The sequence below is a fragment of the Labeo rohita genome, unplaced genomic scaffold (genome assembly GCF_022985175.1).
Source record: "Labeo rohita strain BAU-BD-2019 unplaced genomic scaffold, IGBB_LRoh.1.0 scaffold_60, whole genome shotgun sequence".
In the NCBI taxonomy this organism is placed as follows: domain Eukaryota; kingdom Metazoa; phylum Chordata; class Actinopteri; order Cypriniformes; family Cyprinidae; genus Labeo; species Labeo rohita.
The window spans coordinates 206,785-223,452 of record NW_026129524.1 but is presented as its reverse complement, the minus strand read 5'-3'; the positions used below and the strand labels follow the sequence as shown (position 1 = coordinate 223,452).

The window sequence follows — 16,668 nt, the reverse complement described above, 5'->3', positions numbered from 1 at the left end:
TTTTCTCATTTTCACACTCTAGCGAGTTAAGGTCTTTTGCCTTTGTAGGGCAGTATTGTAATGATGTATATTTAGTTAAAAATAATGCGTTTTTCGAACCACCAACAATGAGAGCATGTTCTAGTATACCCCCAAAACAACATCAAGACTTTGAAAAAGAGCATAATAGGACCCCTTTAATGTGTCAATATGATGTGAGGTCCAGTTACCAGTGTGACACTAAAACAGGTACTAGTTATGGGTACTTTTTTACTTAAGTACATGTCTGAGCCCATACTTCCTTTACTTTAACTTGAAGTGTAGTCAGTACTTCTACTTTTACCAGAGTATTTTTAAACCTGAGTATCTGTACTTCCAGTTGATTGAAGGATGTGTGTACTTTTGCCATCTCTGGTAATTAAATACAGTATGTGCTGCACAAAAACATTTAGCCATACTTGTAAATACAGTGGATTCATTCAAAATTCTCCCAACGCTCCATGCTCCGTCATCGAGCTTCGCCTCCGTTATTGTTTTGAAAATGCGACCTCTAGCAGTGAAAACTTACATATTGTGCCTTTATACTTTTTATCTACTCCTTAGAAAAAGTTTGTCTCATCAGGGCCCGTATTCACAAACATTTTATCTTACCACTAATAGTTCTCCTAAATAGCAGTAGTTTTTAGCTAAGAGTTTTATCTTAAAACCTATTAACAAAGCTGCTGAGACACACTTTTACTAAGGAATAAAGAGAATAGAGAATAGAAGAGTAAGGGAGGGGTTGACCTCATTGCTATGGATGATGTCAGCATACTTACTAACTATGCACACAGTGATTGGCTGATAGGGGTGGCTGTCTGTCAGAGATTTAGGTCTATTCATAGAAATATTGTAGATATTGTATTATATATATATATATAAAGATTTTAAAATACAGGCTAAATGTCACTAATTAAACATGGACGCGTTTGGCTGTTGCACTGTTTCTTGCAGCATCTTATGCATGAAATGGCATTACAAAATGGTTCACTTAAGTTAAAAGACGTTCACTCCCACCTCCTTTTGTTTTTTCTATTCCACTGCCTGCATCGCATCTTTGTCAACGCAAAAGCACATACTGTGTGAAGGTGTTCCGCGTCTGGATGCGCATAACACTAGAGCCGACAAGTGGTTACATCGTTATTTTCTTTTTACGGTTATCATTGGCATATTGTCAAAGTGTGTAATTCCAACGTTTTGTAATACTTCTATTCAAAATCATGATGTTGTGAGGCAGATAGCTGGCAACAGCCATTTTAGGATAGTTTTTGGCTTGGTCTTAGTGTCTTAGGAATCCTCTTCACTACTAACATTTCACAGACTTATTAGCTAGTTTTAGTGCTAAAACACTTTGTGAAATACTCTTTGAACAAAAATGGACCTCCCTTAAGCATTAAGGGACCCCCTATAACACCCAAAAAGATGGTTTCTGATAAAATTACAATACTTAAAACATAAAACTAATGAAAACAAAAAGATTTGATTGCTGTATTAAATTTAGACCTCCTCACATTAAACTATGTTTTATTTTTACACGTTTTTACAGAGTTGCGTATTATAACCAATCACACACGAATTCCCTCAACATAAGCAACAAAGTGCAGATGTACGAACTACAGGTGCTGGTCATATAATTAGAATATCTTCAAAAAGGTGCGGCAGTGACAAAGCTTTATAGCTTGCTTGCGAGGGTGGTGGGACAATTCACTGCTGCGGCAGTGAGCTGCGAAAAGAAGATAGTTGGGTGAAAAGTCACTGCTGCGGCAGTGGAAATGTTATGTTAAATCTTACTGCTGTAGTAAGGCGATTAAAACTTTGAAGGAGAGGAGGTCGCTGCTGCGGCAGCTTGGGGTTTAGAGGCTGTATAGGCCAAGTGGCTGGCGGAAGAGTAAGGGGAACCCTCGTTCTGAGAAGTTGAGCTATGACGTGTTGAGAGCTAAAGGGCGGGGGAGGGGGAATCCCTGCTGTTTCCGCGAATGGAGGAAGGGAGGAGTTTATTGATTATCGTAGAACAGGTGCAAGGTGGCTGGATTATTGGATGAGGGACTGGTGTGCTTGCCGAATTTGGCTAAGGTTTGATCTGATGTACGAGTGGAAGGCGTTCGAGGACCAACGACCTAAGGTTTTGATTTGGATTTCCGGGAGACCGTTTTGAGCAGCTGTAGTTGCGGCGCCTATGCGAAAGGAATGGCTGGAGTAATGGTTTGCTGGAATGCCTGATTTGGTCAAAATGGACTTGAGGTGTCTCTGAAACCAATGTCTGGAGATTGGGCAATTGTTATCATCTAAAAAGAGAGGGTCGGTGGGAGAAGGAAACTGAGAACTTCTGTGAGTTAAGAAAAGGGCAACGGACTGATAAGGCTGGAGGGGAGTAGGTAGATTAAAAATGAACGTTAAATGGCCACGCATTAATTGATCTGTTTTGCTATGTTTGACGTTGAAGCTAATGGTGTCACTGTCCAGAATTTGGAGGTCTGAAAAAATGGGATGGATTTTGGCATCGAATTCCAGTTGAAAGTGAATTCGGAGCATCTAAGGAATCCGAAAAAGGCGAGGATGAATAGAGCGTTGAGTAATCTGGCTGTGTTTTCTGAGTGGTAGCCTGAACGAAGGGTGAGTAAGCATTTCCTTAATATTTCTCGGGTGATGGGCAGGCGAGAATCTAAATGGCGGGGTTGGGATTTTTGATGCCTTTGATAAGGAGGGAGATTTGAGGGTTATTGATGGCCGGGCACTGATGACCATAAATAGGTTTGTAGAAAAAATTAATGCAGCTAAGCTTTAATTGAACCGGGTTGGATCTTTTTAAAGTAGTGGAGAAAGGTTGCGAAAGAAGAAAGGGTGGTGAGAGAAAAGTTGGGAAATTGGAGTTTATGATGAAAGTGGAAGGTTTTGAAACAATTCCAAGCTGTCCAGTAAGAGCTGAGTGTTCTTTGGGATACAGCTTGGATGATGAGATTAATTGATAATTCGCGGAGGTGGTAAAGAGGGTGGTTTACTGGAATGTCAGATCCGAATAAGGAGGCACTGGAGTAGGCAACGGGTCCACACGGGGGGCTAATGATCTGAATTTCTGAAATGCAAAACAGGAGAGAGAGTCAGCGATTTGATTGTTGAAACCTGGTATGTGAACTGCTTTAATTATAAACTGATTGCAGGCGGAAGACCAAATGAGACGTCTGAGAAAAGGCATTATTTCAGAGTAATTGGATCTGCCTTTATTAATGCAGTGCACTGTTGTGGCATTGTCACAATGGAAGAGGATACTTTAAGGTGCCCAAGCAGGAAAAGAAGGCCGCGTTCAGAAATTTGAGGCCGAGATATGGTTATTGATTACGCTGATGATTCTGTCTATTTTTTTCTTTAGGGAGTGAGAAACTTGACTGAGTTGAGGCAAATTCCGAGAAATTTGAGGGAGGTGGCGGGGCCCTCAGTTTTTTCAGAAGCGATAGGAATACTTAGTTCGGAGAAAACTTTTTGGACAGTGTTAAGATGGGCAGCCGGGGGAGAAGGGCTTGGTGATACAATAAGAAAATCAGAGCAAATGGATAAGATAAGGGACATTGTAATTATTGGCTCGAATCCAGCAGAGGGCTTCGGAAAGCATGTCAAAGATTTTTGGACTGCTTTTGCAACCGAAAGTCAAGCGGACAGCAAAATAATATTTGTCGCACCAGTGAACCCCGAAAAGATGCCAGAAGTCGGGGTTTATTGGCATGACTTTGAAGGCTGGGGTAATGTCGATTTTGGCTAGCCACGCTCCGCGACTGGCGGATTTAATTAGTTGAATTGCTTGATCTACAACGTGATAGTTTAAGGAGAATCCTGAGAGTGGAATTAGGCTGTTAATACTAGGGACAAAGCACTCATGGGGAGCAGAGAGGTTGATAATAATGCGCTTTTTTCCCGTGAATTTTCTGGTGGCTATACCAATGGGGTTTATATATATATATATATATATATATATAATTTGGAACCGGGGGGTTTGGGTGGGTGGGTAAGTTGAATGGGTTGATCATTGGGGTTGGAGCGGGGACAGATGTGAAAAGGGTATAGGATGGTGGACGAGCTGATGTAGAGGGAGGATAGGTGACAGGAAGAGAAAACGAGGCAGGCACCATTTGCGGAGGCAGCCTCACGCTGGGTTCTGTGCTCGTGGATGGGAAAAGGGGGGAGGATGAGGAGAAAGCGCTGGAGCGGGACCCGTTTGCGAAGGCAGCCTCACGCTAGGGGGCACTCCGGGGATAACTGGAAGAGAGACAGAAGGGAGATGAAAACGAACAGAGATTGGAGCGGGATGAGCGAGATTCAGCAAGCCTGAGGTGGGTAAAAGGTGAGGCTGAACAGGAGGAACAACAGTGTAAGCACAGGCCGAAGTGGATGCTTGGGAAAGATGCGTCTGGTGAGCTGAAGTGGCTTGGCAGACTGGAGGGCTTGGGGCCGCGGCAGCAAGGCCTGCCCGAGAAGGGTGGGGGTCGGGCGGTGCCAGCACAGCGGTCGGAGTGGAAATGCTGGGAGAGCTGGAGGTTGACGCGGCCTCCTGGCTAGGGGAGGCGCGCCTATCTCTCTTGGATGGGCGGCTGGAGGCCTCCTGAGGGTGAGCGGGAGGGGCAGACGAAGGAGACGATCCGGATTGCGAATTGAGGTAGAGCTCATACAGTTGGGCTTTGCTTTGCCTGCGGGAGAAATGGATGTTTGCGGCTACGAGGGCGTGCCGCAATCCGTTAACTGTCCATTTTGTTATGGTAGGGATGGGTGATGATCCTGATGGACCTGGCTGGGCTGGAGTGCGAGGAGCGGATGAGACGGCCGAAGTACGTGACTGCCTAGCCGGGGCCGGGGAGAACCGCCGAGGGGGGTGACCACGGTTCTTGCTGGTCTGACCGGTACTGGGACCAGGCTTAGGACAAGCCGAGGTCAGCTTGGTGGACGAAGGAGATCCAGAGGGATGGGAGAGTTCCTCGTCGGAGGTAAATAACTGGAGTTCGTCAGGGTGGGACATGTTTCACGGAATAGGGCGAGACCGTATGCCGGATTAATTGTCGCTGGGGCGGAGCAGCATCTGCTGCTTATATACGCTCGTAGCGATGATTGACAGGACTGAATGATTAGGCTCCTCCCGAACCTACGTTTGGAACTACATTTAAAATACCTTTTATTTTTTAATAATGTCAAATACTAGCATTCAACATTTTAGGATTAAAATATTACAACATTATTCATGCATTTGTAACTGCAAGTTAAATGCATTCATGTCCTGCATTAAACAGTGGGTAAATACATCTAAATGCCAGTTCAGATGCAGCGTTTGTATTTCCTCTATATTGAAAAGATGAATTTTGTTGATCATGATTTTATTTGTGTGGTAACAGACTGAAATGTCTTATTATTCTAAGTGACTTTATTGATTAAATATAAGAATTTTCGCAAAACAATGCACACTTTCAGAAAAAAAAAATGGCTTTATAAAAGGTTTTAAAAAAAATCACTTTAAACTTGTTTGAAAATATTAATTTCCTCAGCTAGATATTTATTCTTCTTTGTTTAGTGATTGTTTTGTACACCTAATTTACTGATCAAAAATAAGCTTTTATCTTAAAATTAGTCTCTCTCAATGATAACATGGCCAATAAAATATTAATCATCTATATAAGGCTTATTTATTTATTTATTTGTTTTTTTTGGGGGGTGTATCATAATATACTGTATGTAACACTTTTGTGCTTCACTGTGTGAATAGTTTTAAAAAAAGTGACCCCAGTACTGAGAAATGTGTCCTATCGATTGTAAAAAACAGTAGGAGTCATTTATGTTAATTTCTAGTCTTTTGCTATCCAAGTGTAAATTCAGTGAGCATTCATAACTAGGGATATTATCAATATTGTGGTATCACGATTTCAAATGTCTCAAATAAAATTTATATTATCGTGGTCACATGACGCTATGAAACGATATAAGTCTTCCAGGCAAAAAGTTTAGATTTTTAAAATATTCTAACATAAAAGGTCTTTAAAGATGTGTTTTCTTAGGAACTTGGCCCTCAATCTTGAACTCTCAAAGTGCATTAGATAGAAGAATTTGACTTTAAAAATGTACATTTTCATTTTTTCCAAGTCTTCATTTGTCTTTTTTTTTTTTAAACATTGCAATAAATATCACATTGTGGACTTCTTATTGCAGTATTATCGTGTCGTGAGATTTTGATATTGTTACATGCCTATTTATAACCACATAAGATTTTCACTCACAGAACGTAGTTGATCGCTCTGTGTGTGTTTGTGAGAGATTTCATATGTCTCTCTTTCATGAGTTTCTCTTCAGCGAAGCCATTCTGATAATCGTTGAAATAGAACACAGTTTAAAGATCTGATGAAAACTGGACAGCAGCAAACTGACAAACAGAAAGACAACAAACAACATTAACGTCATTAGACGTCATGTTCACACCTCATTACACAGTACAGTGTTTGCACTGCACACTTTTTTCCATGTTCAAGCTCAATTTTTCAATTTCACATGTTCAGTATTTTCACATATCCACAAGTTTCCTATGCCTCATGAGGCCTTGCGTCAAAAGTGGGAATGTCTGCCGTTTCAAAGTAAACAAGCAGGACGTGACACATTCATTCAACAGCAAATTAAGCCTTGTAAAGCACTGATAATTTCCTGAATTTCTGTATCTGATAAATTAATTTGCCCATTAAACTGTGGCATTAAATGCCAGTACAAATATCTATATGATGTAATAGAAGAATAATGTACATAAATATGAATTGAATATTTAATTACTTGTACAACTGGGTATTTAAAAGTGTAATTAAATAAGTCTGAATAAGTATGATCTGGAGGTTCGAACATTCCGACACGCAAAGTGAATGGCACACGGGACTGGACAGAAAGCGAGGCTTCATTTGTCACTGGTTTCACGATTTTTACATTAACACCACAAGGCTTGTATCAAGACTTCATCTGTCACCCCTTTTAAACAAGCTCAGATGCCTCGGTTCAAATGTCACATAGTTAATCATTCAAGATTTAGCGATCCAAACTTGCTAATGATGTGTGAACACAACATGCGGTCACAGCAGCACATGCTGTCCCTGAGCACCATAATGACATCATAAAGGTTTGCAACTTTACAAAGTAAACACTGATCTGAAAACACTTAGCCTCTTCACTAATTAGCACACAAAATACCATTGGTATACTACCGAAAATTGTACCCGTTTACCTTTATGGATGAGTCTGAAAGTTCCTCCATAACATCTTTAATAAAGTCTTTGCTCATGTTAAAGTCATGTGCACTCATACTGGCGGATCCATCAAAGAGAAACACCACATTGACTTCTCTCTTGGTGCATTCTGCAGAAAGATCACAGGATACAGAAACTCACTTTAGCAGTCAAACCAAATCAATAATTTACCAAGCATATAACTGAGCATGTAGAAAAGCAGCTCTAAGTGTAGGTGAACTTTAATAAACAAGCAGGTAAACATAAGGAACTTGTGCAACAACTGACAAGCCACAAGTGAAACACAAGCACTATGTATACACAAGGGAAACAAGCTTAACAAGATAACAAGGGGGTGTGCTTATAGGAAACATCTGCGGACCTAATTAAGAGGGAACACTACAAAAAAACTTCAAAACATGGCACAAGACAGGAAATAAGAAAGGTCCACACTGGGCCTCATTTATCAGTCTAATGTAGAAACGAGTGCAGATCAGTGCGCACAAATCAATTTACGGCAGAGTTTACATGTGATTCATGAAACATTTGTAGGTCGCCAATCCCGTCAATAAATGCTGACAATGCTGCCAATCCCGTCAAAAAATGTGTTGGCTGAAAACACTATCATCATTTAAATATCACGCCCCTAAAAACACCCCGATTTAGAAGCCTTGCCCCTAGAGTTTAAAACACGGAAAAACGAAACCCGGCCAAAAAGAGGTTAACTCACGAAAGAGAAATTGATCCAAAAAAAACACCCTTTAACCCTCTGGGGTCTGAGGGTGTTTTGGGGCCCTGGAGAAGTTTTGACATGCCCTGACATTTGTGCTTTTTTCAGTATCTTAACCTTATATTTGCAAACAATGGCATTAATTTATACAGTATGTATATAAAATATCAATAAATATAACAAAACATTTACAAACATTATATTAGTTCTCTTTAATCCACTTTAAATTGAAAGGTATTACAGAAGAATGAAAAATGAGTAGCTATAAAATTTTATATTAAACTATAAAGTAAAACACACATTACATTGTAAACAAAATTCCCTGGCAGCTGTGGTTGCCAGCATTATACTGTAAAAATACAGTGTGCTACTGTTTTTGAAATTAACAGCAAAATACTGTTTTGTCATCTACAGTATACAACTGTAATTTAGCATCATATATCTATACACACTTCTCGTAACTCCATGATCTCAATTTTCAATGCATATTATACCCTGCATTTTCTATTTGACTGTATTACAAAATAGAACAAAGTCAAGTTATGTTCTGTTATTTTATTCTGATATAACACTAGATAAACTTTTACAATATTCCATAAAACAGGCATGCATACATACAAACATACACACATGCATAAAATCTTTATTTGTTCATAAAATACAAATGTACTCTCAAATCAGGCTTTAGTAAACACCAGCTAATGTTTTTTTGTTTTGTTTTGTTTTGTTTTGTTTTTTTTAACAAATTGTTTATAAAAGATATCAGATGAAATGACTGGTGTCTTTAATTAATCATACTTTTATGTTCCTTTTGGAGCTCAAAGGTTTGGTTCCCATTTGTCTTCTATTGTATGGGCAAACATTTCTCTATGACAATATCTTCATTTGTCCTAAGAGAAAGTCCTACTGGTTTGAGACACCATAAGGTTGAGTTAAGGATGAGATACTTCTGGACTGATGTTCTTCTTCATCATCTTGGGTCTTCTTCTGCAGTTTTTCCAGTTATTTTAGACACCTCTTTTCTCCATGCAGCTTTGATCCTCTTTTCTGAATTTATTCCAATAAAGTATCTGAAAAATAAGAGAAGAAAAGCTTCAAAACATATTCTTGTGTATAATTTGATTTGGTCAAATTAAACTTTCTAAAAACTAGTCAATAATCAAAAGGAGAACTCCACTTTCAGAACAACAATTCACAAATAATTTACTCACCCCCTTAGTCATCCAAGATGTTCATGTCTTTCTGTCTTCAGTCGTGAAGAAATTATTTTCTCCATATAATGAACTTCAATGATGCCCTGATTTTGAACTTCCAAAGTGTAGTTTAAATGCAGCTTCAAAGGACTCTAAATGATCCCAGCTGAGGAAGAATGGTTTTATCTAGCGAAACAATCTGTAATTTTTTTCAGAAAAATTTTTTTGTATACTTTTTAAGCACAAAAGCTTGTGTAGCACAGGCTCTGGGATGTGCGTCCACGATGCTACATACTATTGAATCACGTCGAAAGGTCATGCTGAACGTAGGCAGAACTACAAACCCAGTGTTTACAAGGCGAACGCGCAAAGACTAAGAAAGTGCAAATAAGTCAAACGCTGTTTACAAACAAAAAGGTACAACGATGTTGGACGATTTTGAAGTTGTAGGAGAAAGTAAGATTTTTTTTCGCCATACTCTACCTTTTTTAGCCAGAGGACACAGACGATGAGCTTAGCCGTGATTTGTAGTAGTGATGGGAAGTTTGGATCAAAGGTCCGACTCATTCTTCCCGAGTCACACTGAAGAATCATTCAAAATGAACAAATCGTTCAAGAACGCCCCATCACTAAATCGTAGCATTGTGGATACGCATCCCAGAGCCTGTGCTACAGGGGCTTTTGTGCTCAAAAAGTATACAAATTTTTATTTTTCAAAAAAAAAAAAAAAAAATGACCGATCGTTTCGCTAGATAAGACCCTTCTTCCTTGGCTGGGATCATTCAGAGCCCTTTGAAGCTGCAATTAAACTGCATTTTGGAAGTTCAAAATCGGGGCACCAGTGAAGTCCATTATATGGAGAAAAATCATGAAGTGCTTTTCTCAAAAACCATAATTTCTTTACAACTGAAGACAGAAAGACATGAACATCTTGGATGACAAGGAGGTGAGTAAAATATTTGTAAATTGTTGTTGTGGAAGTGGACTTCTCCTTTAACTGAAGAACTCAGAATACACTGCACAAGTCATACATGCTGCATTTATAATAAATGGATTCTAGTATGAGGCACATTAAGGTGGATCTTTTCCTGATAATAGAAACTAGTGTCAGTCTGGAGCATGAGCTTTGTTTTAGTGAAACAAAATGCAGACATATACTTACCAAGAAGGATCAAGCTAGGAGTCACAGGCAGGTTTCTCAAGGTCAGAAGGAGTGGCAGACATCTATTAATAAAAAGAAACAATTTAAAATGGCTCACAGTATCTGCAAATGACCAAAACAACAACAACAAAAAAAAAAAAACTAATATGTGCTACTTGTTGCAATATTCTGCAAAGGCAATAAAACTATTACACTCAGAGAAGAACTCAAAACTGATCATTTTCATATTTACTTACCCGTATGCTGATTTAAACTCTGATGATGCAATAGGTGATATTTAATGGAGATGAGATGTCTGTTTGTCCCTAAAATGCAAAAGAAAATACGCACATGCACAAGGGAAAATATGCTAAAATGCTAAAAATGAATAAATGGGTAAAGCGAAACCAAAAAATCAATGAGCTCACAAGCATCGACATCCAATGTTTCCTCTTTTTTGTCATGTAACATTTGGTTGCTAAACTATTATCCATGGTGTTGTTAAAATGCAAAATAAAAAAAAAAATACAAAAATATTTAGACAAAAAAAACTAGTATCCATGATGTAAACAAGTCTTTGTTTGTATTATTATCCACGTAAATCATCCTTCACATGCGCAAAATGTTTATTTTTGGGGCTGCACATTTTTGCACCTTTTAAAACTAAGCAGTGAAACTTTTATGTTTGGTTGACTGCATTTTAGTTTGATTAATGGCTGAAATGTCAAGTTAGCAACGCTGACATTTGTGTGCGTGCGTGAGGCGCCTGCGTAAAGATATAACAAATAAAATGCATGAGTGTCACAAAAACAAAAGTGGCCTATACATGTCACAGAGTTTTTCTTGTCACTGAGTTTCTTTTGTTAATCTGTTAATTAAGAGAAATACATTTTGTGTAGGCTAGCCCTATTTATTTTCTTTCTTTTTTAATTTCTGTTTTTGTCCGTTCACCGAAATGCAGCAGGTGGGTGATGTGACGTGTGAATCGTCATGGTCTATTTATGCTGCTATTTGCACATATAAATCTAACACCCAAAAAAAAGCTTTGTTTGTCGGCCAGGGAAATAATCTAAATGAACAAAATGCTGTCATTATACAATTCTCCGAAATCCTCTATGCTGCACGCAAATTCAGGCTAACTCAAAAACATGCGTACACGAGCTCAGACCTGATGTGAGATTTGATCGTAGCCACCACTCACGTCCATATTAATAAATTCCGAGTTTTGCATAGAAACAACCGTACGCCCAATTTTTTGTGGTACGTTCGTTCATAATTGAGGCCCAAAGGGAATACATATCAATAACGTAATATCATATCTTAAATTAGAGGGCCCAAACTCAGTCCTGGAGGGTCAGTGTCCTGCAGAGTTTAGTTCCAACCCCAATTAGACTCGCCTGAACCAGCTAATTAAGCTCTTACTCAGCATACTAGAAACTTCCTGGCAGGTGTGTTGATCTCAACTGTGCAGGACCCTGGCCCTCCAGGACTGAGTTTGGGCACCCCTGTCTTAAATATTTAACTGAGTTGTCAAGAAATATACCTCCAAATGAAATGCAACAAACCAATAGATGATTCACAGTGTTAAAGTTTGAAATTGTTTCTTGTCTTGGTAGTGTCAGCAGTTTGTATGTACGACTAAACAAACCTTGGTAAGCAACAGTAAAGTTAGAGACAGCCTGTAAGCTGCTGTTGAACTGGTAGCAAACGCCGATCAGATACGGGTTTCCATCACACTCAGGAGAAAAATATGGACCGCAGCTCTGAGAAAGAGACAGACAGAATCTGAGACTTTAGGAGCTTCAGCAAATCACAAAATCAGCTGAAACTGAGTTAGAAAATAGACATCACATGTAGACATGTGCCGGTATTTGGCAATATGACATATCATGATAATGAATATGCAAAATATTGATACCACAGGCACTTCAAAATACCACAAATATTTTTTATTACAAATTATTCTTTTTTTTAACTAATTTTAAGAATACTTTTCCCATCAGCTGGTTAAAATGCACAACAAGTGCATGCGCACTCTGATGTAAACAAGCCCAACATGATGGGAAGTGTATGGCGGAACCAGTGTAAGAGATGCGCTAAATGAAAATGCATATCCGCTTGTTAAGTCTGACGTCGAATGTCACCGCTTCTGGCTCCAAACGCTCTAACAGATGCCTCAAGAAAACAGCAAACATTGCCAATATACACTCACAATGTCATATAATACTAACAAAATAAATTATTATCCTAACCCTTAACTTCATACCGGAATCCCAGAAACCCCAGATAGCCATACAATGAATATGTAAATATAAATAAATATAAAAAATATTGGTGTGTAGGATGCTGTGAGCACATGTGTGTTTAAGTGTTTGGCTTAAATGTGTAATATGAAAAAACTGCTCATAAATGGCTGTTGAGACAGTATTCTCATATGAAACAAATTGAGGCTTGGACCCAGAAACAGCATTTGTTAAGTCATGACTTAACAAGCAGATTCACTCTCTGACAGCAGATGGCGCTGATGGAATGGTGGAAATGCAGTCATGACTCTGGTAACCCTGTGAAAAAAAAAAAAAAAGAACTTTCTTTTGCACTACTTTCTTTTTCTGAACAGGATTTAAATGATTTAAACAGCCATTCAGATTTTTGTGTTCGCTGTGGTTTTCATCACAGCGCCAAACATGTAAATACTTAGACTTAATAAGCTGTTTATTTTCAAACTTTTTTTTTTTTTACATTTTAATATGGACTACAACATGCCCTAGATTTATTATTTGAAAATGTTTTGATTCCTTAATGTTTAGTCACACTTTAGTTCCCACACTTTATTTTTTCACCAAACTTACCAGGAACAATTTGCCCTAGAAACATTTTTTCCCCCAGACCTGTTGCTGTCTGCATTTCCATCATGGTCTAGAGTACTGTAAAGATTAGGCAAATACTCTGGTGACGTAGGACTGTGCACAACTTTTGGACTTGAGTCCTTAAGTTTGGACTTTGCAAGTTTGACTCGGGAGTGTGAGTTCCCGGTAACGGGATGATCCAAGTCTGGTAATTCTGCAAACCCAGGACACAGCACACAGCATTTTCACCCCTTGTCCCACACGTCGCATACTGAGAAAATGTCCCGCATTTTCATCAGTCTGTTGGTTTTTAATTATCATACTAAGAAAACATCCATGCATTCTTTTGACTTTTTAAGAAAGCTTTTTATTTATTCTTTTTGCAGCGAAGTATACTCATAAAAAACTGTAATGATGGTTCAGCCTAGATATTTATACTCAGGGGGGCACATTTTTTTTTTTTTTTTTTTTTTTTTTAGCCTGGTTCTTATAAGAAGATTTGGTTCGTCCTACATCGCTGTTTTACCTTTTTTGTTAAGGGTGTTTGATCTTCTTTGCATGTTTACTTTGCAAAGACTGGGTTGGTGCATCTGTAGCAATGTCAGATGATTTAGAAATACGATGAGAGTTTTTCAACATACCCTAACTGTCTTGAACCAGAATACAGAGTTCTGGCAGAGCCAGACAAGATGAGTGTTGGAGGTTAAAAAGTATTTAAATTGTAAAATTATTATTTTTTTTAATTAAAATAACCCATCGTTTCACTAGATAAGACCCTTACAGTCACAGCAGCAGACGACACAGCAGCAGACATGCCGAAGAACCGGACGCTCTCTGAACCTGTCAAACACCAGCAAAAACATGAGAGAGAGAGAGAGAAAGCACAATATCATTAGCTCAATATAAAAGCAATGAAAGTCAACAGCAGTCACTGATATGGCTGCAATGGTGATACCTGGCCGCTGCAGCTGTTTGCAGGACTGCAGATCTGCAGTGCAGCTGTAAATTTCCCCTCTTAAATTTCCTTGTAATGGGGCTCCAACAATGATCCTGAGAAAAACACCCACACAATCAATCAGACATACAAGACGGCCAGAAAACACCTAGCAACCACTCAGAACACCCTAGCAACGCACGTGTGTGTTTGACTTACTGTTTCCTGTTTCCAAACTCAGTCTGATAAACGCTGTATCCAAAGAAATCTTCTGGTGTGCCATTAAATCTCAGTGGATGTTCAGTGTCGATGTTGAAGGCCTCTGACAGAGATGCTGGAGAAGCAAGAGAGACTGTTGAATTCCATCACATGTTTGTGAGACTGGAACAGAATATTCTGTGATGTACACTTTGCAGGGCACTTGGTTTAAATGAACACATGTATGAAGTGATAAGAGATACATACAAAATGTGCAGACTGGTGTTATGTGAGGGCTAGAATTGGGAACCACTGGCCTAACCTAAATGGACGACCTGAGGATGATGTGAATGCCAGCAAGGAGAAATAATGCTCAGAATGCTTGTCGATTAAACATCTCTGATGATATTTATTGATATGGATTTTAATCGAGTTAAAAGAAAAGATAGGAAATGGATTTATTTGCAAACTTTTACTACTGATTTTGAGTGTGATATGCTACGCTGACACTTGAGTTCATACATCCAACTAGTGGGCAGCTCCAGACTAACAGGCTAACAACAACAACAACAAACATTTCTATAACTCAAAATTGAAAAAATTCTGCAAAACAGGTAGAATAAACAATAAACCTAACAAGTAGGATCCTCTAGACATTTTTAGTAGGAATTTAATCTGACTTTGAAGTGTTGTGTGTGTGTGTGTGTGTGTGTGTGTACTTATTCTTGCTACACTGTGGGGACAAAATGTCCCCACAAGGATAGCAAAACCTGAAATTTGATTATGATTAAAAATGATAAAAAAAATAGTAAATTATGTTTATCTGAAAATGTAATAATGCAAACAGGTTTTCTGTAAGAGGTAGGTTTAGGGTTAGGGTTGGGTTAAGGGATAGATAATATCGTTTGGTCTGTATAAAAACTATAGGAGTCTATGGAAAGTCCCCACAATTCACAAAAATAAACGTGTGTGTCTGTGTGTGTGTGCACAGTGGCTGATTGGCACATTCAAAAAAATGTTTAGTCATTATCTCATTAAATTAGACTGAGCGAGTGTGATTACCTGCATCTGATACAGCATTCTTTCTCCAGCTCAATCTCATATTCTCAATAAAACATTAGTTTGAATGTAAAGCATTATGAAAGCATTATCTTTGTTGGAATGTTACTATCCTTTCATCTGTTAAAGGAGAAGTCCACTTCCAGAACAACAATTTACAGATGTACTCACCCGCTTGTCATCCAAGATGTGTCTTTCTTTCTTCAGTCGTAAAGAAATTGTTTTGAGAAAAACATTTCAGCATTTTTCTCCATATAGTGGACTTCTATGGTGCCCCGATTTTGAACTTTAAAAATGCAGTTTAAATGCGGCTTCAAATGATCCCAAATGTGGTTGTAAATGATCCCAGGTGACAAAGAAGGGTCTTATCTAGCGAAACGATCAGTCATTTTTATAAAACATAATACAATTTATTTACTTTTTGTCTTACTCTGCCTAAACACTGCCTTTTTCTCCAGTTCATGACAGTTAGGGTATGTCGAAAAACTCCCATCTCATGTTCTCCCACAACTTTAAAATCGTTCTATATTGCTGTCTTCTTTGCATGTTTATTTTGCATTTTGGGTTGGTACTTCTGCATTGATGTAGCATTGAAATGATTTTTGAAGTTGAGGGAGAAAATACAAGTTTTTCGACATACCCTAACTGTCTTGCGCCAGAATACAGAGTTCATTAAGAGAAAGACAAGACGAGTGTTTGAGATTACAAATTATTTAAATTGTATTTTTAAAAAATGAAAATAACTGATTGTTACACTAGATAAGACCCTTCTTCCTCATCTGGGATCGTTTACAACCGCATTTGGGATCATTTGAAGCCGCAGTCCATTATATGGAGAAAAATCCTGAAATGCTTTCCTCAAAAAACATAACTTCTTCACGACTGAAGAAAGAAAGGCATGAACATTTTGGGTGACAAGGGGGTGAGTAAATTATCTGCAAATTTTTGTTCTGGAAGTGGACTTTCAGAAGGGTGATTTCCAATGACAGCGCTGCTCAGTGAATTTGCTGGCTACGTCAAGCTGCTGTTGAAGTTAAATATAACTTAAAGTTAAAAATAACTTAAAGCAGTAAATTCTAGAAGATCTGGCCAAGGTGAGGCTTTTCTTGGTGTGTTCATGAATGCTGAACAGCCACTGACACCCTGGAGCTCACACCTCCGAAAACACTGATGCAAATTTTCAAATGGATGTCATCTCCATTTAACAAACTGCATATTTAAACTATAAACAAGTACATTCTCACCTGAAAACCTCTTAAAACTACATTCTGTGACACAAAAACAGTATTATTTTTTAAATTAAAGCTGCAGGCAGCG

At 38.5% G+C, this 16,668-nt stretch overlaps 1 protein-coding gene across 1 annotated transcript in view; it reads right to left on the bottom strand.

The window, feature by feature from the left end:
• Window positions 1-16,668, bottom strand: part of LOC127161238 (integrin alpha-L-like) — a 51,063-nt gene that overhangs the window by 20,344 nt on the left and 14,051 nt on the right. Inside the window, exons 3-6 of the mRNA XM_051103879.1 lie at window positions 14,314-14,446; window positions 14,116-14,210; window positions 13,942-14,000; window positions 11,963-12,077 (exon numbers count right to left, since the gene is read on the bottom strand). Coding sequence (XP_050959836.1) covers window positions 11,963-12,077; window positions 13,942-14,000; window positions 14,116-14,210; window positions 14,314-14,446 — 402 coding nt within the window. The remainder of the gene's footprint in view (window positions 1-11,962; window positions 12,078-13,941; window positions 14,001-14,115; window positions 14,211-14,313; window positions 14,447-16,668) is intronic.